This window comes from Rhinopithecus bieti, unplaced genomic scaffold (genome assembly GCF_001698545.2).
Source record: "Rhinopithecus bieti isolate Rb0 unplaced genomic scaffold, ASM169854v2 scaffold_73797, whole genome shotgun sequence".
NCBI classification, from domain to species: domain Eukaryota; kingdom Metazoa; phylum Chordata; class Mammalia; order Primates; family Cercopithecidae; genus Rhinopithecus; species Rhinopithecus bieti.
Window position 1 is genome coordinate 163,715 of NW_016827514.1, and position 21,225 is coordinate 184,939.

Genomic DNA, 21,225 nt, shown 5'->3' on the forward strand with positions numbered 1-21,225 from the left:
ATGGTCAAAGCCCAAACCATCATAGACCATCGTAAGTGGTTAGGTCTAGTGGGATTCCATCAAGGCACTAAATGAGGTATATTGCTAAATGCTCGTGGATGTTGAGTAGAGAATACATTGTAGAGAAGCAGAAGTGGACACAGAGAGTTTGCAAGCTACAATCCTTAGATGTGTGTGGTACAGTTTTGAGGGAGGAAAGTGGATGGATTCAGGATATATTTTGGAGGTAGAGGCAGAAGGCCTTCCTGTTAGATAAAATACGATGGACAAGAATGATTAATTTTGAGAACTTCAGGATATTTTTTTTTTTTTATGTTCAGATACTAACAGATATGCCAGGGAGAATTTTCAAGTAGAATTTTCAAGGAGAATTCAAATTTTCAATGTCCCTTAACATGATAATGATTTGGGGGAAAGTCCCTAAGTTTCTGTGAATATCCATTTCTACTGTGGAAAAGACTTCTGGAGACAATATCTTGGTCAGCTTGGGCTGCTGTAACAAATATCATGGACTGGGTGGCTTAAACCACAAAAATTTATCTCTCACTGTTCTGGAGGCTGGAAAGTCCAAGTCAAGGTATTGGCAGATTTGGTGCCTGATGAGGGCTCCCTTCCTGGATTGCAGACAGCCACCTTCTCACTGATCCCACAGGGCGGAGAGAGAAAGTGAGGTCTGGTCATACCCTTATAATCACATCTATACCTAATTACTTCCCAAAAGCTTTATTTCCAAATACTGTCATATTGGGGATTAAGAATTCGTCATATAAATTTTGTGCAGATGCAAACATTCAGTTCATGGCAGATGTCTGTGATCCTCCTTTCCCCAAGACTTTCACTGGGATATACAAAAATACTCCACGGATTCAGTGTATCTTTCTGTTTACCAATGCACTGTCATGTGACATTGGCTCAGAGGTTCGGTAAATATTTTGCCTGTGGTGACATAGCTCCAAATGGCAGAATTGTGATGTAAAGTTCATCTATGTCATTACCACTCAGATTGTTTCTTTAATATATGAGATTGCCTTTCATAAGTAAGCAAACAAACAATTGAGAGGGGGCCCTGCTATGCTTATGTCAGTGGGATCTTCCCTGTCTGGCTCACACAGGCTACATTTTATATACCTGTGGATTGGCCAGAGCAGCAGAATAACAAACATGGCATTTACTAGGATAGATACCATTTTAATTTTTATTTATTGTTAATATTTTTTCTATTGGAAAGTTATATACTTTTATTGGGTACAATGTGTTGATTTTGTATGTATATATGCACACCTATGTATATACACAGTATGAAATGATTACATAAAGATGATGAACATATCTACCACCTTGCTTATCCCTTTTTTGTGATGAGACACTTGAAATTTACTCTCTGAGCTATTTTGAAATACAGAATACATTATTATTGAGCTTAGTCACTCTGCTGTGCAATGGATGCGTGACTCTGCTAGATGACATAAATGCATTTTAATTTGATCTTCAACAGCAGAACAGAGATTACTCATCATCTCTCTTTTTTCTAGATGAAGAAAGCAAAGTTTAGAGTTGAATGACTAGACTGAGGCCACACAGCTGGAAAGGGACAATGACCGTTTTGTAGTTCAGATCCACTGGCTTCCAAAGCCCAGGTTTTTTCTTCCACACTGAGAAATCTCTCAAAGTGGATGAGCTTATTGCACCTGAAACCAGGGAAAGATCTTTTGATTTTTTATAAGAACGAAGAAAAAGTTAGTTGAGTAGATTGAATAAGCACATTAATGAAGAAGACTTTAACATATAAAGTTAATTATTTGTATTTGAATAACACACAAGGATAAAAGCAGGTATGGGGATAAATACCAGTTTTACTCCTTGGGTATCAGTAGCCCCTTCATCCTGGTGAGACAAAGACAATGCCTCTTCCCTGACTGCTCTCCAGGTTCTTCCCTTCTATCCTTTTTCCTCAACTTCTTGGAATGCTCCTAAACCCAAAGGCTCAAATCTGTTTAGGTTACAAGCTCCCTAGAGATAGGGGCTGTCTCTCTCCTTTTTGCATTTTTAGAGCCTAGGACAGTGCTGGCCCAATGAATGGGTGCATCGCTTGGCTCTGTTTCCTGCCCACTTATAACACATGCTAGTTTCTAGAATCAACTCTGATGTGCATCTTTCTGGAGATCATGCATGCCTGCTTTCTGCAGCTCAGATCTTAAAGATCTGGCCTTCTGCTTTAACAACCCATAGTTCAGCAAAATAGATTTCTAGAACTGCTGCTATTTTAATATCTGCCTTTGAAGCAATCGTATAGAAAACCCAAAATGGTATCGTGCCAGAGCTTCAGAACCCATTGCGCTCTGGGTATTTTTCATGGCCCAGCACTATGACAATGGGAAGAACGTGGCCATAGAACTCCAACCCTGAGGGTTTCCGCGACATTTTCCCATTGGGCTAATGCCCCATTTTCTTTGGTAGTTTTGTGTCCCTACATAGAAATATCCCACTGGACCCTATGCTAATCTTAACCAGGCGGACTGAACTGGCACCATGTGGTGGATTTATTTTAGTGGCACTAACATGCAAGCTCATGTTAACTGACATTGGAAGACCACTCTTTGACTTGCTCATAACCTATTTACTCTTAGTTTATACAAAGTCCTAACAGCTTTGGTATGTCTGTTTTCTAACTCAGCATACTGAATGCATCACATTGTGCATTGACAAAGATACTGATAACAAAAGGAAGTAACATGTAACAGCTGCATGGTAAAGGAGGAAGCAGAAAAGCTATTAAAGACAAGCTCAGAGACTTGAACATCTGGCAGTCTGGGACCATTCCATGCATCTTGAGATGCCGGATAGCTTCTGAGATATTAGTAACTGAGCAGCATGGCTCAGTAATCGATGTCCAAAATGATGACTCAAAATCCAAAAATCATTCACTGTTCAGTTGGCTCTGAATTGCAGTGTGTTTAACATGACAAAAGTATGAACTATGTTTTAGAAATGTGTCCAGTTAAATGCTAATAGTATTCCAAGGAAAATAAAGTTACTCATAAAATTTTTGCTTTGCACAGTTGTATGTTACAAGACAGTTCTGAGTAGTCAAGGGTGTGTGTGTGCTTGAGTATGTGTGATAGAGAAAGACACACAGAGAGAGAGAACCAGACAGAATTGTGTGTTTGCACTTTTTTATGCCAATAAATTGTATTTAAACATTTACCTATTTTAGCAGAAGCACATTCATTAATCCCATTGAAAGACATGAACAAATCATTTATTCCATATGACATGGAAACCTTTGGTGGCATAAGGTGTCTAGTGGGGTACAGGGGCAAGATAGAGAGCAGTTAAAATGATTCGTTGTTGCCACAGAGCTGACATATTTGGTGCTCTAATGACATAGCTGTGCCCTTGTTGTCCCTTAATAGTTCCACAGTACTCCCAAGTTGAGACTGTACCCAAGGACCCTGGACTTACCTGTTCCTCTCATAATTAAAAGATCCTACTCTTTTTTTTTTTTTTTTTTTTTTTTTTTGAGGCGGAGTCTCGCTCTGTCGCCCAGGCTGGGGTACAGTGGCGCGATCTCGACTCACTGCAAGCTCCGCCTCCCGGGTTCACGCCATTCTCCTGCCTCAGCCTCCCGAGTAGCTGGGACTACAGGCATCCGCCACCTCGCCCAGCTAGTTTTTTGTATTTTTTAGTAGAGACGGGGTTTCACCGTGTTAGCCAGGATGGTCTCGATCTGCTGACCTCGTGATCCGCCTGTCTTGGCCTCCCAAAGTGCTGGGATTACAGGCTTGAGCCACCGCGCCTGGCAAGATCCTACTCTTTAACCTTATTTTAGGTTTTAAAATGTTGATCAATTTCAAGATGACATAAATTGAGAAATGAAGGACTAGGCAGAGGAGGTCAAATTAACCCATTTATGCCTGAGGTTGCAATTTTTTGAATTTTTGCAATCAGGCCTTGGCCATGACCTTGAGCAATAGGAGATAAATAACTGCCACATGCTTAGCGTTCCAATAATGAAATGCTAGGCATAAATGGGTTTACGTACAGAAACTCAGTCAATGTCAACTCCTTCATTCTTGTAAACATCTCAGAAAATGCTTAAGACAATCAAAGGTTCAAGTTCCTCTGAAATGGTATGCCCTAAAGCCTTATTTAACACAAGTGAGTAAACAAAAAAATAATGTTAGATATTGCAAGAACAAAATGTTCCTAGAGAATAGAGCCCTCTCTGGAATCAGTAATAGTGCAGGCTGCTGCTATCTGTGTGCATTTCTCAACCTTTCTGGAAAATGGCATGCAAAATCCTTTCCACTGACATTTTGCCACCACTCATGGCCTGTCAATTCTAATGAAAATACTCCATGCTAAGAAGGTGACAGGAATTACATACATCATCTTTTTTTGAGTTTCCTTTCTGTCTATCAAACTGTACTTTAAAGGAACTGATTATTAAAGCATTATATAAGTATGCAAAATATATTGAAAGAGAAATAATGTTTCCATTATATACAACGTGTATCATAAGAAAGGCTGGAGTGTGATGACATATGACAAGTGGTAAAAGGTATTTTTAGTTGCTTTCATTTTGGGGAGTGATAAAGAAAAATTATCTGGAATATACAGCATTAGGAGATTTTTCAGCTTCTCTAATAGCTAGCATTATTTATGGCATATTTTAGACTAAATATCTAACTGGAATTGTTTTGAAAGTTAATGTAGATATTAGTTTAAATATATGTTATACTAGCTTTAATAATTAATTTGTGCTCCTTTGAAAAGCTTATACAAGGTCAGTATTTGCTCTATTATTTTATGATCTTTTTCACATCTGTGTTCTTTGTAATTACTCCTAACTCATGAGATTTCATAAATCATTTTTGGGCTGGGAATGGTGGTTCATGCCTGTAATCCCACTTTGGGAGGAATTACACTCCCTAGCACTTTGGGAGGCTGAGACAGGTGGATCACTTGAGTTCATGAGTTCAAGACCGGCCTGGGCACTATGGTGAGATCTCGTCTCTATAAAAAAATACAAAATTAGCCAGGTGTGATGGTCCACTCCCATAGTTCCAGCTACTCGGGAGGCTGAGGTGGAAGGATTGCTTGAGCTCAGGAGGTGAAGGTTGCAGTGAGCTGAGATGACACCACTACACACTACAGCCTGGATAATACAGGCAGACCGTGTCTCAAAAAAAAAAAAAAAAAAAAATTAATTTATCAGAGCAACTGACCTATGCATGATGTGTAGTTATTGCAGAAAATGACCAAGAAATTATGTTTACAATTTAAATATGTAAAACTCAAAAGCAATGAATCTAAGACTCCTGGAAATTCTGACTGAAATAAACTAAAGGACGTTTCAATCGAACCTGAGAAAAACAAGCAATAAAACCTGATTCTTTGGCCTTTTAGTCTTTTTTCAAAGAGAAAAATCACATTCTTTCCAGTGGAATCACATCACATGCAGAAACAGCCCATAGAAGAGTCTAACGGTGGCAGGTGTACTGAGTTACCCACCACAAAGGTGCAGTGAGACACTCTCAGCCCTACTTTTATGCTCCAACTTGTTTTATCACCCAATTAAAATTGAACAGTGAAAAATACATTTAAAAGTTACATTTTCAAAGGAAAAAAACATGTTTGCCTTTCTTAGACTAACACTGATATTTGATCTTAATGTTGGCCCTTTCTGTACAACTGAAGCTTTACAGGTAAAAATCACAGGTTACAGATAGGACACTGTTTTGTGCTGACATAATGGGGAATGACTGATCATGAATTTTTTTTCTTGAGGTAAAAATTGTTATTGTCAATGATTTGAATAGTTCCTTTAAAAGTTAGTGATTAAGAAATAACAGTATTCTAAAACACTGAATCTGGGAAGAATTGATGTGTGTAGTAGAATATAGTGATAAATATTGGTTATTATTGGGAGGAAATAAGACAGCCTTTTTGGGGAAATTTTGTAGAATATTTTATTACTTTGTAGTCTGATATTTTTGTGCTTTTATTGAAATATTTTAAACTGAGACAAAAGTTTATACTTTCATAAGCTAGAAATGTGCAACAAAAAGTTAATACTCCCTTAATTTGTCACATGCTAAGAGAAATGCAATGATCCAAGAAAATAATCTATGTTTGCTATATACCAATTATATGACAACTTCATTGCTGTAAGATAAATGCATGACCTAAAAAAAAGTTTGAGGTTAGATTTGTTAAGTATATATTGTATAGCATAAGTACTAAAACCCTTAATGTAGGCTAGTCAAAAGTTAACACAGCTTGGACCCATTTTGACACACACACACACACACCCATTTTTAGCCTTTTCATGAAGTTTCTTCAGGTGGAAAAAAAAAACTGGTTAAGGACTTTTTCTATGTGGTTGGGTTGCTTTCATTGTATTTTAACCAAGCCATTGTTTTCCTGTATTTCAGGATCTAGATTTCTCATCACATCCACGGGAGCCTTGTATATTAAAGATGTACAGAATGAAGATGGATTGTATAACTACCGCTGCATCACGCGGCATCGATACACCGGAGAGACGAGGCAGAGCAACAGCGCCAGACTTTTTGTATCAGGTAAAAACTCATCAAGACTCTGTCTGCCATGTCTGCTGTTTCTTTGTTAGTATCCTCAGATGACTCAATCAAAATTGTGGAGTGTTGCCATTAAAATGGAGCCTTCAATTCCTTTTCCAAAATAGTTTAGCAATTTTAAAACTCTTTTAAATGAATATGAATACAATTTCATAGAAATACAGATTTCACATTTGTCAAACCAGTAATTGACCCATTCACGTGATGACATGTTAGCATTTCAGGGAGCACATTAGGAGTGAAAGATCCATCTCCATCTCAAATATCCATCTCAAATGCAGTCAAATTGCATTTGATTTGATTAGAAAATCAAATACAAAATACCCAACCTTTGCCTTTGTGGCTGAAGAATATAAAATTGCTCCCTGTGGTAAATATCCTGTAAGATTGTAATAGTGAGATGGAAGTGACCAAAGGTTGCTTGCTATCAATATTTAAGAAGTACCTTATTTGTAATAATGCTTTATGGGAAGAAGTGAAGGGAACTTGTTGAACATTGGGATAATTTAAAACATCACTGCCTGAGCACCCACTTTTTGTCCTTGATAATGTCCTGTTGCGATTTTTCTCTTCATCACTTACATCTTCAAAATAGCCAATAGTTTTCAAGGTCCAGCACAAATACAAGTCAGAATTAAATTAGTTTTCCTTTGAACTTGCAAGTACTTTTGTTTCTTTACCTGTTCTTTTTCAAGTCAATGGTTATTTTCTCCCTTGCTTTTATGATTATTATGTCTTTGGGGGGAAAATGAATTAGAAAATGAATAATAACGATCATCTTAGTCCATGATAGCTTTAAGGAGAGCACAATATTCTACTTATTCTGATAATCCTAGAAAACGTCCTGTTTACATTAAAGAGAAACTTTCTAATGGCATGTTCAGAAAAGAAAGGGGAAGGATTTGAGGTAGGAGGGGATCCTGGGATACAATTAATTTGGGATTAGCAAAATAAGTAAATAAGCATTTCTCCCTCCAAAAGATGACATACATGGTGATGGTCTAAGAGCCCATTTTTCTGTTTCAGGTGACCTTTTTTATCTCCATGCTGAATCATAAAGTGTTGATTTTTAAATGTACTTCTTAGGGTTGGAAAGGCAAGTTTACTTTTCTTAATCCCACAGTGTTTGTTCATTTTCTGTTTTGGAGGGATTCACTAATGTTTCAGAAATGGACAGAAGCAGTCACGAGCATTTGGCCACCATGGGAGTCCCAGGATTATCTAGTGAGCTTTGGAAAAGTGAGAGCAACAGTGTATAATCCAGCCAGGGAATATCATACACTAAGACACCTGCAGAAGAGTAGCCAAGGAATAAGACTGAACATTCGGGGCTAATGGTGTAGGTGAAGACAGGGAGGTGATAGGTGCCAGGAGAGGGGAGGGGTCCACAGAGTCACATGCCACCAAAAGGCTCATATGAGAGTCTACCATATGTGGAAAATAATTCAATATTTTTTGTCATTGAAATGTTAATAAAGCAATTGAGAGAGAAATTTGTTAATGCTAAAAGATGAGAATGTAGACACTCAGTACTGAATGCATTTCTAACGTGCCAAGCTTTGAAGGAAAAGAGAAATGAATTTTATTTTAAATTAGATTTAAATATGCTTAAAAATGTACATCTGGAGTTTGGGTCATGGTGGAAACATGTTGGGGTTTGACCCCAAACTCCTCCTGAAACCAACAGAGATAAAATAGGATGACAAAGAAAAAAGTACGTGGATGGCACCTTCAACACAACTGGATTACTTGCAACAACAGGACCAGCAGCACAAGTGGAAGGCAGTGGAACAGGTCAGCCTGTTGGGATTATGGTAGTGTCAGAAAACTGCAAATAACCAACAGGTCCCCATCTCCAAAAGCAGAGGAGAATTCTTTGTATCTCAGGGTTCTCACAACACTGGGACAGAACTGCATGAAGTCTGGGTTGGAGATGAGTCACAAGGCCATGAGAGTAGCCGGTAATGATTGCACAGGCCAGTGGTGGTCTATGTCCTTGAAGATAGCAGAAGTACTCAGTAAGTACTCCTTTCAGAAGAACAGAGACTCACTCTCGGGGGAATGACTGGATTTAGAAATCAAATTGAGCCAGAGTAGAATACAAAGAGTAACAGAGAAGTCTCAGGAACCAGGGGAGACCCTAGAGAATTCCATCCTATGAAATACTGCAAAAGAAAATACAACATGCACGGCCTTAGAATGTGAAAAACAGAGTGTTCTAGGAAACACATGGCTAAAAGCAGAAGCCCATGCAGCTCAATCCCATATAGCTCTGAGAGATGGGCTAAATGTTGAGTCCTTGAAGGTAACATCAAGGGAGAAGACGGGAAAAACACACTCACTCCATCCTCTCCTGTAGGAACCTTCTCCTAATTAACTAAGAATCTCTATCTTATTGTAAAATGAAGCAAAAAGGAAAAAGATGTAACCCAACAAAACTTTATCACAAGAAAAAGAATGAAAATTGACAACAAAAAAAGTTTTGATTAGAAGTAACTACAGAAAATACTGACAGAAATCGTATAAAAAGTATATTTTTTGTTTGAAATGATAAAAGCTTTGAAAGAGCAGGTATAAATCAGAAGTAAAATGATGAAACAACACAAATCTGTGAAACAATAAGTGGCAAATTTTGGAAAAAGTTAGAAAAATGAAGAGTTCTAAAATTAAAATGAAATTAGAAGGGACACATCAGAGGATAAACAACAGAAAGCACAATATGGGAAATCAAAAATATTAAGGAATAAGACAAATAGAGATAAAAATGTATAGATGTCTGACAAAGGTGATGAAACATATGTATAACTAAATTCTCTTAAAAAGAAAGCCAAGCAATTGATCAGAATAAGTATTAATAATGAAACACTAATTCAAAAAAAAGTTCTGTCATTAAAAAGAATACATAATGACTACGTATTAAAATGGCACAACTATACCTGGAAAAATGGACCCAGAATGGTCAACATGCAACATAGTCTAATAAAATTTGTGAGCTGTAGAGATCAAGAAAAATATCTTTTAAACATCCAGGAAATAAGTTCAAGTTACTTCTAAGGGAAAATATAAAGAGACGAATGAATTAAAAAAAAAAAAAAAAAAAGTTTTTTTTTTTAAAAAAAATAAAAAAAAAAAAGTTTTTTTCTTTAAAAAGATCAATAGACAAACTGACCTAATATTTTTCAAATGGTCTTGATTTCTGTACTAGGACTAGTTATTTGGAGAAGTCATTCTTTCTCTGAGGACAACTGGAAAGACTTGTTAAATGTGTAAAAACATCTGCTTGTGGTTGTTAGGAGCTAGTGTGAAAACATAGGACCAAATTCCACGGGAAAACAGCCACAAGAAGTGAGTTTGGTGTTGAGGACTGCCTTTTCAGTAGGGACAATTTTAGAGGAGATTGCTGAAACTTTGAGAAGATGAGCAACTCTTCTGAAAGGTTAGTAGTGTCTGGAAGGTAAAAATTGGAGTTTAGTTTCTATATATGTATTAGGGCTCTTTAGGGGAACAGAATTAATAGGATAGATGTATACGTAAAGTGGAGTTTATTAAGGAGTATTGATTCATGTGATCATAAGCTAAGTCCCACAATAGGCCGTCTGCAAGCTGAGGAGGAAGAAAGTCAGTCTAATTCCCAAAACCTTAAAAGTAGGGAACCCAACAGTGCACCCTTCAGTCTGTGGTCCAAGGTCCAAGCATCTAAAAGCTGAGGAACTCGGAGTCTGATGCTCAAGGGCAGGAAGCATCCAGCGTGGGAGAAAGATGTAGGCTGGAGGACTAAGCCAGTCTAGTCTTTCCATGTTCCTCTGCCTGCTTTTATCCTGGCTGTACTGGCAGTTGATTACATGGTGCCCACCGAGATTGAGGGTGGGTCTGCATCTCCCAGCCCACTGACTCAAATGTTAATCTCCTTTGGCGACCCCCTCACAGACACACCCAGGATCAATACTTTACATCATTCAATCCAATTAAGTTGACACTCAATATTAGTCATCACAATATATGTATTTGTTTATATATTTTATATATATTCATTTATATTTATAGTAACATATATAGTGGGATAAGTGAAAAGTGGTTATGTTTTGTTATTTTATTTTCAGTATAAGAGAAAAGAAAAGTATGAAAATTTTAAAATGCATAAAATCCTTGAAATGTCAAATTCCAATAGAAGCTATTGGTATATGTTGGCCGGGCACGGTGGCTCACACCTATCCCAGCACTTTGGGAGACCGAGGCAGGCGGATCACTTGAGGTCAGGAGTTCAAGACCAGCCTGGCCAACATGATGAAACCCCATCTCTACTAAAAATACAAAAATTACCGGGGTATGGTGGTGGGCACCTGTAATCCCAGCTACTCAGGAGGCTGAGGCGGGAGAATCACTTGAACTCAGGAGGCGGAGGTGGCAGCAAGCCGAGATGGCGCCATTGCACTCCAATCTGGTGACAAGAGTGAACCTCATCTCAAAAAAAAAGAACACAGAAAACTATTGGTATACACTTCAAAAAAAGTATGAATTTTCAGTCTTTCCACTGAGAAGTACCAGAAGTGATGAGCAAACAATAGCAACACCTAGATTGTAGATTCTTTTAAATATAATTCACCACTAAAAGGGGCCATGGCTCTTGGAGGAGTGGCTGATAATGGGTCTGAGGCAGGAAATGTATGAGCTGAGTCTGAAACATGAATGGGGTCTTGTCAAAATGACACAGGAGCCAATATAAAGGGGCTCTCATCAGCCAAAGGGAATGAACTGAGTTTCAGCAGTGATGCTTGCACATGATTGATAACCATTAAATATTGTGAAAACCTTTGAGTTCATTACAATTATATATTTATATATATATATGCACATATATGTGCATATATACTTCAATGTAAACACATGAATATATATTTCATATAAAGAAAGAAATAAGAATCTCATTGGTCTACATAGTAGTAACCAGGGCACTAACTCTTCATTCTGATAACAGGTGATTAAAGACAACGACAACTAAACGTATTCTGTCTTTCCTATAGCTAGTGTATTTTTAGATAACCAGGTAACCTTAGTTCAGAAGAGAAAGTTCATTTTGCAGAATAATTGTGTCTACCGAATGCGACAGAAATGACAAAATTAGAAAATTCCATTTTCAACCTTAATAAAAGAACTCAGATAAATTTTAACATCTGACCTCACTGATCAATTGAGTGTCACTAAGAACGGGAAAACCACACGTTATGTGGATGCAATGTGAAGTGCACAGCACCCCTCTCAAAGAGAAAGAGATTGAACACTTATCTAACCAACCCACTGAAATAAATTCCAGTTCATAAGAAAAATGCCTATGGCAATAACGGCACAAGTTAAATGATGTCATGGACAAGCAAATTCAGCATGGTAACTACCTGGTTTCTTTAGGAAGTCAAGTCAAATACATGGGAGAAAGGAGGAGGGCTGGCTCTGCATTAAGAAAGACTCAAGAGATGTAACAACTGCATGTGAATAGGAGAAGGATCTTGATTTAATTAATTCAATTGTTTAAAAGCTAACCACTTTTGAGCTGATGAGGAAAAATGAATTTGCAGTGTATAATACTTGATATTGTGTAATACTGACTGTGGTTATGTAACAAAACTCTATTTTTATTAGAGAAGCATGCTAGTGATGTAATGATAAAATGACATAGCTTCCCTTTTTTGCTGTTGTTTTTGTTTTGAGGTGGAGTCTCGCTCTGTTGCCATGCTGGAGTGCAGTGACACGACCTTGGCTCAATGCGATCTCTGCCTCCTGGGTTCAAGCAATTCCCCTGCCTCAGCCTCCTGAGTAGCTGGAACTATAGGCATGCACCAGCACGACCGGCTAATTTTTTGTATTTTGGTAGAGACAGGGATTCACCATGTTGGCCAGGATAGTCTCGATCTCCTGACCTCGTGATCCACCTGTCTCGGCCTCCCAAAGTAATGGGATTACAGGCGTGAGCCACTGCACCCAGCCTATAACTTCCCTTTTGTTGCATATTCTTTACCACCAAAAACAAAGTAAAACTATCAAGAAATAAACATGATGAAGGATAGAAAAGTTTTGGTGCCGGAGCCATTAATATGATCAATATATGGGATGCATCATATTATTTTTGTCTAGTTTTGTGTAAGTTTTCAAATGTTTGGGATAAAATAATTTTGTAAATATATATTAAAAGTTTGAAGACTGAGACAAAGACAAAAAAAATGCTGAAGGGGATGAAAAGGAAAGACAGTGCTGTTTGGTTTTTCAGATTTGACATATGACCAAATATCCCCACAAGAGCCTGTCTCAAGCATTGCTTCAATCATGCACTTAAAATATAAAACATCGGATGCTGGTGAGGGTGCAGAGAAAAGGGAACCCTTATACACTACTGGTGGCAATGTAACTTAGTCCTGCCGTTATGGAAAGCAGACTGGAGATTCCTCAAAGAACTTAAAATAGAGCTACCGTTTGACCCAGCAATCCCATTACAGAGTAATATATCCAAAAGAAAATAAATCACTCTTCCAAAATGACATATGCGCTTGTATGTTCATCACTGAGCTATTCACAATAATAAAGATGTGAAATCAGCCCAGGTGTCCTTCAATGGTAGACTGGATAAATAAGATGTGGTACATAGAAACCGTGGTATGCTGGAAAGCCATAAAAAAGAGTGAAATCTTGTTCTTTGCAGCAATGAGGATGGAGCTGGAGGCCATAATTCTTAGTAAATTAACATAGGAATAGGAAACCAAGTACCTCATGTTCTCACTTACAAGTGAGAGCTAAATATTGGCCACACGTGGACACAAATATGGGAACAGTAGACACTGTGGATACTAGACTGTGGAGGGCAGGGAGTTTGGGTTAAAAAGCTACCTATCAAGTACCATGCTCACTATCTGAGGAATAGGATCTCTACTCCAAACCTCAGCATCACATAATATTCCCAAGTAACAAATCTACACATATACCACCTGTATCTAAAATAAAAGTTGAAATTAAAAAAGAAATACCTCATTCCAGTTTCATAAAACAGTTTTATTGAGATGCAATTTACTTTAATGTAAACTCCAGTTCATTCAATAATTTTAGTAAATGCACAGAGTTGTGCCACAACTGCACCAATCTAATTTTAGAATATTTTCACCACCCAAAGGATTCCTCCTACCCATTTGAAACCAATTTCAATGTCCATCCCCAGTCCCAGACAACCACTAATCTATTGTCTGTCTCTGTAGAGTTGCATTTTCTGGATATTTCACGTAAATGGAATGATACAGGATGTGGATTTTGTGTCTGCCTTCTTTCATGTAGCACCCATGTTGTAATGTGTTAGTCATTCACTCTTTCTTGTTGCCGAAGAGCATGTGATCATCTGTAAATACTCCATTTGATTATCAGTTCACTAAATTATGGACATTTGGGTTGTTTCCACTCTTTGATGATGAATAATCCTCCTATGGACATTTGTACCAAGTCTTTGAGTGAACATGTTTTCATTCATTTAGGGTAGGTACCTAGAAGTTGGGGCCTCATGGCAAATTGAAGTTTAAACATTTTAAGAAAATGCCAACCTGTTTTGGCTGCTTTTAATTGGCAAGTATATCACAATACACCTGGGGAAAAAATAAACTCTAGCCAATGTGATGTAAGAGGAGAAAAATGTGTGGCTTTGTAGGAAATCCTGCTTAAAAGTGACTTCACTGAGGGGGCATTCTTACGCATTTTTGCTTTCCTTCTTTATACCACCTGTGATGTGGATGTGAAGGCTGGCACTCCAGCAGCCATTTTTATGTGAAATCTATATGTGTGCATATGTAAGTCTATATTTACCTTCCACCAACAATGTGTGAAGATTCCAGGTCCCTACGTCTTCACCAGCATTGTTTGTGATTTTATTGCAGTCATCCTAGTGGGTGTGAAGTCATGTCTCACTGTGATTTTAATTCATATTACCGTAATACCTAGTGATATTGAGCATCTTTTTGTGTACTGATTAGTTATTTGTATATCTTCTTTGGTGATGTAAAATATCAATGATTTTGCCCATTTTGTTTGGGCTGTTTCTTCTCATTATAGAGATGTAAGCATTTTTGATAGTTTTTTGGATTTGAGTTCTTGATTAGAAATATGATTTTCAAATTTTTTTCACTTAATGATGCCTTTGAAAATGCTACAGTTCTTAATTTTTTTATTTTTTTATTTTTATTTTTTGAGATGGAGTCTTGCTTTGTTGCCAAGGCTGGAATGCAGTGATACGATCTTGGCTTACTGCAACCTCCGCCTTCTGGGTTCAAGCTATTATCCTGCCTCTGTCTGTAGCTGGGACTACAGGTGCATGCCACCACACCTGGCTAATTTTTGTATTTTTAGTAGAGACAGGATTTCACCATGTTGACCAGGCTCATCTTGAAGTCTTCATCTCATGTGATCTGCCCACCTCGGCCTCCCAAAGTGCTGGAATTATAGGCATGAGTCACCGCGATGGGCCAGTTTTTTTAATTTTGAAGAAGTTTAGTATGTTGATTTTTTCTGTTGTTGCTTGTTTTTTTAGTGTTATGCCTAAGAACTTCTCAAGGTCATGAAGATATTTTCCCTATGTTTTCTTCTAAAAGCTTTTATAGTTTTAGCTGTAATATTTAGATCAATAATCCATTTTGAGTTAATTTTTGTAGGTAGTGTGAGGCATGGTTCTAATGTATTTTCCTTGTGGATATCCAGTTGTCTCAGCCATTTTTACAAAATGTCATTAGAATTACATAGCACTATCTTAAGCATATTTGAGAAATTTCTGCCAATAGTTTCAGTTAGAATAAAACTTTTTAAGTGCAGTCATTGAGAGTTGATTTTTTATGAATAGCATTAGAAGTTGGTGCATTTCGTTTTCAGAGATTGTGGGATTGTTCTGCAAAGAAAGTCAGAGGTGCGCACTGTGGTGTTTATGGTCAGCCACCGCTGCCAAAGGGGTGACATCTTTGTGCCACCTTCTCCAACTCTACTTCTACTTCCTATTCTAAATAAAATGACAGATTTCGCAACTGTTTTTTCATAGTACTTTGTAATATCTTCAATATTCCACTCTAGTGTAACTAAAATCTTTATTACTGAAGAATGAGAGCTATCATTATATGCTCACATTTCTTAAATAAATGAAGACAGAGTTCAGAATAATAGAGAAGCTTACCCCAAGTAATACATATTATCTTGGATATGATTTCTACTTACTAAACAATATTGCGATGGTGTTTGTATGGCCTGCAAGTTAGCGTAGTAGGAGGTAATAAATCACATGCGGTTGAGGATGTCCAAGGCCATTTCTAGAGTTGGCTTTAGGCACATCTTTGTGTCTTCTCGTTCACGGAACCCATTGGGTGTGCAGGTGATGATACTTCCAGTAACATGGATGCAGACAGCTAACCATTTTTCTAGATGCTTCATTGATGCTAGAAGATGCTAGAGATCAGTGAGACATCATTGGTTAGGCCTGTCTTCTTAATTATTCAGTCTCTAAGAACATAACTTGATCTTCAAACCAATACTTTTCAAAGTCCGTTTGTAATTTCCTTTAGAAGCAGGTAAATGAAGCCGTGAAGTTTTTGCTGGCACAGGTTCTGTACTTAGGTATTGTGAAACTTTTATATCTCTCTCGCCTTCTGGAGCCCCATAGTCATGCATGTGAATGAGTATAATTCTGGAATATAGAATTCTTCAGTTAATGAAGAATTAGAGGAGTCCTGGAAGCTCCTCAGGGATTTTTTTAAAAGGATTTAGGGTTCCCCATCATATCACTGTCACATTTTTTTCATAAGACACCAGTGAAGTTAAAAGAGCAGCAAGTTCATAATGAAGTTTTATCTCTGATGATTACAAAAGAAATAGAAAGCCAGGACATTTCAGGTAAATGCTTTTGTTCTATTTTCAACAGTGCCTGCTGACTGCCCCCAGTGGCTGACTACGGAATCACAGCCTCTTAAAGAAGTCTTTCTATTAATAAATGATTTTTTGATGTTATTGTTTATTAAAACAGAAGTTTACTCTCTTGTATATAAGTCCAGAAGCTGGTTTGCCAGCTCCAGTGTCACCAGGGACCAGGCTTTTATCTTTGTGATCCATTATCCTCATGTGAGATTCCATTCTCAATATGATTTCAAAGTCCAAAGTGAGTGCTGCAGCTCCTGCCTTTATATCCACATTCCAGGTGATGTAAAGAAGCAAAGGAAAAATGCATAAAAACACCCCTCTCAGCTAAGTCACCTTTAAGCAGAATTTCCTACAAATCCACACATTTTCACCTCTTACATCTCCTTGGCTAAAGTTTATTTTTCCTCCAGGTTAATTGAGGTATTGAAAAATGAAAATTGAATATATTTAAGGTATACAATGTGATGTTCACTATGCATATAAATATATACATACATATATATATACACACACACCACTATCAAGCAAAATAACATATCTATTGCCTCACATAGTTACCATTTGTATGTGTATGTATGTATGTGTGTGATGTGATGACAACGTTTAAAATCAACTGTCTTTGAGATAAACCTCCAGAACCTATTCATCTGGCATAACTGAAACTTTATACCCTTTTACCTACCATATGATCTAGCAATCCCACTCTGTATATATCCAAAGGAAATGAAATTAGGTATCTGCACTCCCATGTTTATTGCAGAATCATTCACAACAGTCAGAATATGAAAAAAACTTAAGTGTTCATTTACATATACACACGCATATGAATATTATTCCTATATACACAAAGGAATATTATTCAGCCTTAAAAAAAGAAGGAAATCTTTCCATTTGCAATGACATCGATGAACCTGAAGGGCATTATGCTAAGTGAAGTAAGCCATGCACAGAAAGACAAACATTGTCTTTTCTCACATACATGTGAAATCTAAAAAAGTCAAACACAGAGAAGCAGGGAATAGAATGGGGGTTGCCAGGGACTAGGGGATGGGACAAATAGCGAGATGTTCGTCACAAAATACAAAGTTCCAGATGGCTCTCATTTGATAGGACAGTGGATATCCATTCCTTGACCATCAGATTTATTGCAGGTAGATCAAAAAAGTCATGGCATTTTTCTTACTGAGGCAAAGACAAGAAAATTTCAGGACGCAGGAGTCTATAACTCTTCTGTAATATCCATGTGGAACGCAAGGGTGTTGGTTCATGCAAGTTCTAAACAGGATGAATTAGAAGAGACAGCAGGGAGAGAACACTGAGTTTTATATTTAGCATCCGATCAGGTGCTATATTTTATATTCTTCATAGTCATGCAAAGATTATGACCTTGGGAACATCACTGCATTCAAACAAACTTGAAGGACATTGAGCTGCGTGGTTTCCACAGACCCAGTTCTTGAGAATATTTTATCAAATTCCTCACCTGGTTCAAGATGATGTCACAGAACAGGCAAATTATACAAGGCCATGTCATAAGTCATAAGTCATCATTTGCAAGCTGCTTCTTTCTAATCCATTGTCTTGCTATGCCACATGTTGTTGATAGTGCTTAGTCACCTGACCTCAAATACCATCTTCTCAGAGAATCTGTCCCTGAGGATCATATCTTAAGAACTCCTGGCTGCCTCCACACCCATAACATGTGGACTTCACTCTGTTATGCCCTCTTTTTCTTTCTTTAACTACACTTTTTACAAATTATCTTTATTTGCTTGCTAATGTGTTGCTTGCTCCCCAACACCCACCCACCCAACAGAACATGAACCCCAAGAAGACACCTGTCTCATCCACCACTCTCCCATTAGTGCCTAACTCTGTGCTGGTCTACACTGGAGGATCAAAACATATTTGGGAAATGAAGAAATAAAATGTTTTAAAATTCAAAAGCTATGTGTAAAACTCTTTCTCTTGTACAATAAATTTTACTAAAGGTAAACAGCTATTTCTGCTAGTGTTGCTCTTTTTTTCTGTTTAAATTTATTTAAGCTGGGTGTGGTGGTGCATGCCTGTAATCCCAGCATGTTGGGAGGCCCAGGCAGGAGGATCATTTGAACCTAGGAGTTTGAGACTGTGGTGAGCAATCATTGCACCACTGCACTCCAACCTGAGCTACAGAGTGAGCCACTATCTTAAAAAATTATTTATTTTATTAATTTTTATGATATTTTATTGATGCATAACAGATACACATAGTTTGGGGTACATGTGATCATGTATTCGTATAATTTGTTAAAATCAAATCAGTGTACTTGGGATATTCATCACATTATACGTTTGGCTTTTCTTTAAACTATAATTATTTCAATTCTTCTGTTCTAGCTATTTTGAAATACACAATAGATAATTGCAAACCATAGTCATTCCACTGATCTATCTACCACTGTGTCTTATTTCTTCTCTCAAATTGCATATTTATACCCATTAAGGATCTTTTAAAGAGAATTCTGACATTCCCAGTTATGAAAAGATAATCTGATTCTTAGCCTGAGCTGACAGCTCTTGTTGAAGCCTGCTCATTCTGGATCTTTTATTCATTTACTGGGGAATGACCAACAGAAGCTCTGACCAGTGTTCAACCTTTTGTAAATTCTGAGCAGAAAATAAATTGTATGAATAGGGCATTTCTTTTTCTTTTCACTTATAAAATCTTACAGATCTGTATCAATAGTTGGTATGATGCACCAGTTTAAATTATACATGAAGTCCTACAATTCTAAATGACCACTTCAACTCCTCATTCACTGTCTCTAAGAGTTTTTATTTCTCCTACAGACCCAGCGAACTCAGCCCCATCCATACTGGATGGGTTTGACCATCGCAAAGCCATGGCTGGGCAGCGTGTGGAGCTGCCTTGCAAAGCGCTTGGGCACCCTGAGCCAGATTACCGCTGGCTGAAGGACAACATGCCCCTGGAACTTTCAGGGAGGTTCCAGAAGACCGTAACGGGGTTGCTCATTGAGAACATTCGCCCCTCAGACTCAGGCAGCTATGTGTGTGAAGTGTCCAACAGATACGGAACGGCTAAGGTGATAGGCCGCCTGTACGTGAAACGTAAGTTGGACGGTAACTTGCAAAGGTGGTGTTGGCTTCCATTGATGGAGCTCCTGTTATAATCGAATCTCCATGTTTTCTCTGTAGCTTTCCATTAACTCCCAAAAGAGTCCAGCTGAGATCAACAGAAACCTCATTTTACAGATGTGAAAATTAATGCTCAGATGAATTCCCCAAGGTTACACAACTGGAGAGTCTTAGGTGTCAGATTTGATTTGAAGTCTGTCTGATCCCCAAATCTCTGTGAGTTCCATTAGGCCACAGACTATTACATTTCCAAGATACGATTTCAAGATAACACTTCCTAGCTGATGAATTCACAAAAGCCAGTCTCTCTAAAAATGAACCGAGCGAGAGGGTAGGATTGTTCTTTCAGCACAAGTGATGATACCAATCAAAGCAGTTGTCCTTTGTCTGTTTCCAGACCATTTCTGCATTAAATTTCTAAATAAGGCTATTAGCCAAAGTATGGGGCTCAAACATACCCAAATATTAGACTCGTGCCTGGTATTTTAGATCATCTACTCCAAATATGATGGATATATTTGATCTTCCATTGATTATTGATTGCCTTGGCTGCCTTGAGGAATGTGTTGAGAAGGATACTGAAGGCAGATTTGGAGGAAGGAGGGTTGTGATTGCAGGGTCACAATCTAATCTACTCAAACACCCTCAATTTTGCTCATGCAGAAACCAAATTAAAGTGAATTACTCAAGATCACATGGCCAGAAAAGGAAGGCAGAGCCTTGGTCAGAGAGGAGGTCTTAGTTGCCAATATAATGCTCCTTTTTTGAAAATATATTTTTACTTGATGAACTAAATTGAACAGATTTAACCACAGGAATCTCACACTGAAAATAGAAGTGTTTTACTTCCCCCTCCACCTCCCCGCCCAGCCCTAGCCCTGTTTATGGAACTTACTCTTCAATGTCAACCTGAGTGTAGACTGCCTTAGCATAATACCAGCCTAAGAGAATATATTTACATTAAATATCCAAATGACTATCTGGAACAGGCTGTCTAACCTGAGTCCTGCAAATATTTGAACATGTTTAGTCTGGGATTAGAAAGAAATGGATGATAAAATCCACAAGTTACACTTCTATGCTGAAGAATCATGTGGATAAAATATGCAGCATTGGACAGCCAGCCACAGGCTCAAAGTCTCTTCTATGTTAAAAGACCTCTCCTAGCTCCCTGTTCTCTGCTGAATAAAGTTTATATCTTAGGATAGTACTGAAGGCATCTCAAGCAAATCTGTCTGGTTGTATTTCCCCTTGTTTTGCATTAAAACCCACTTATGGCCGGGCGCGGTGGCTCGCGCCTGTAATCCCAGCACTTTGGGAGGCTGAGGCAGGTAGATCACAAGGTCAGGAGATCAAGACCATCCTGGCTAACATGGTAAAACCCCGTCTCTACTAAAAATACCAAAAAAAATTGGCTGAGCGTGGTGGCGGGCGCCTGTAATCCCAGCTACTTGGGAGGCTGAGGCAGGAGAATGGCATGAACCTGGGAGGCAGAGCTTGCAGTGAGCCGAGATCTTACCACTGCACTCCAGCCTGGGCGACAGAGCAAGATTCCATCTCAAAAAAA

The 21,225-nt window shown here is 38.0% G+C and overlaps 1 protein-coding gene across 1 annotated transcript in view; it reads left to right on the forward strand.

Annotated features, from left to right (window-relative positions):
- The window catches only part of LOC108523301 (Down syndrome cell adhesion molecule), a 337,477-nt gene continuing 316,252 nt past the window's right edge, over positions 1-21,225 (forward strand). The window contains exons 1-4 of the mRNA XM_017863826.1: positions 1-31; positions 782-918; positions 6,416-6,584; positions 19,353-19,631. Of these exons, the coding sequence (XP_017719315.1) occupies positions 1-31; positions 782-918; positions 6,416-6,584; positions 19,353-19,631 (616 nt within the window). The remainder of the gene's footprint in view (positions 32-781; positions 919-6,415; positions 6,585-19,352; positions 19,632-21,225) is intronic.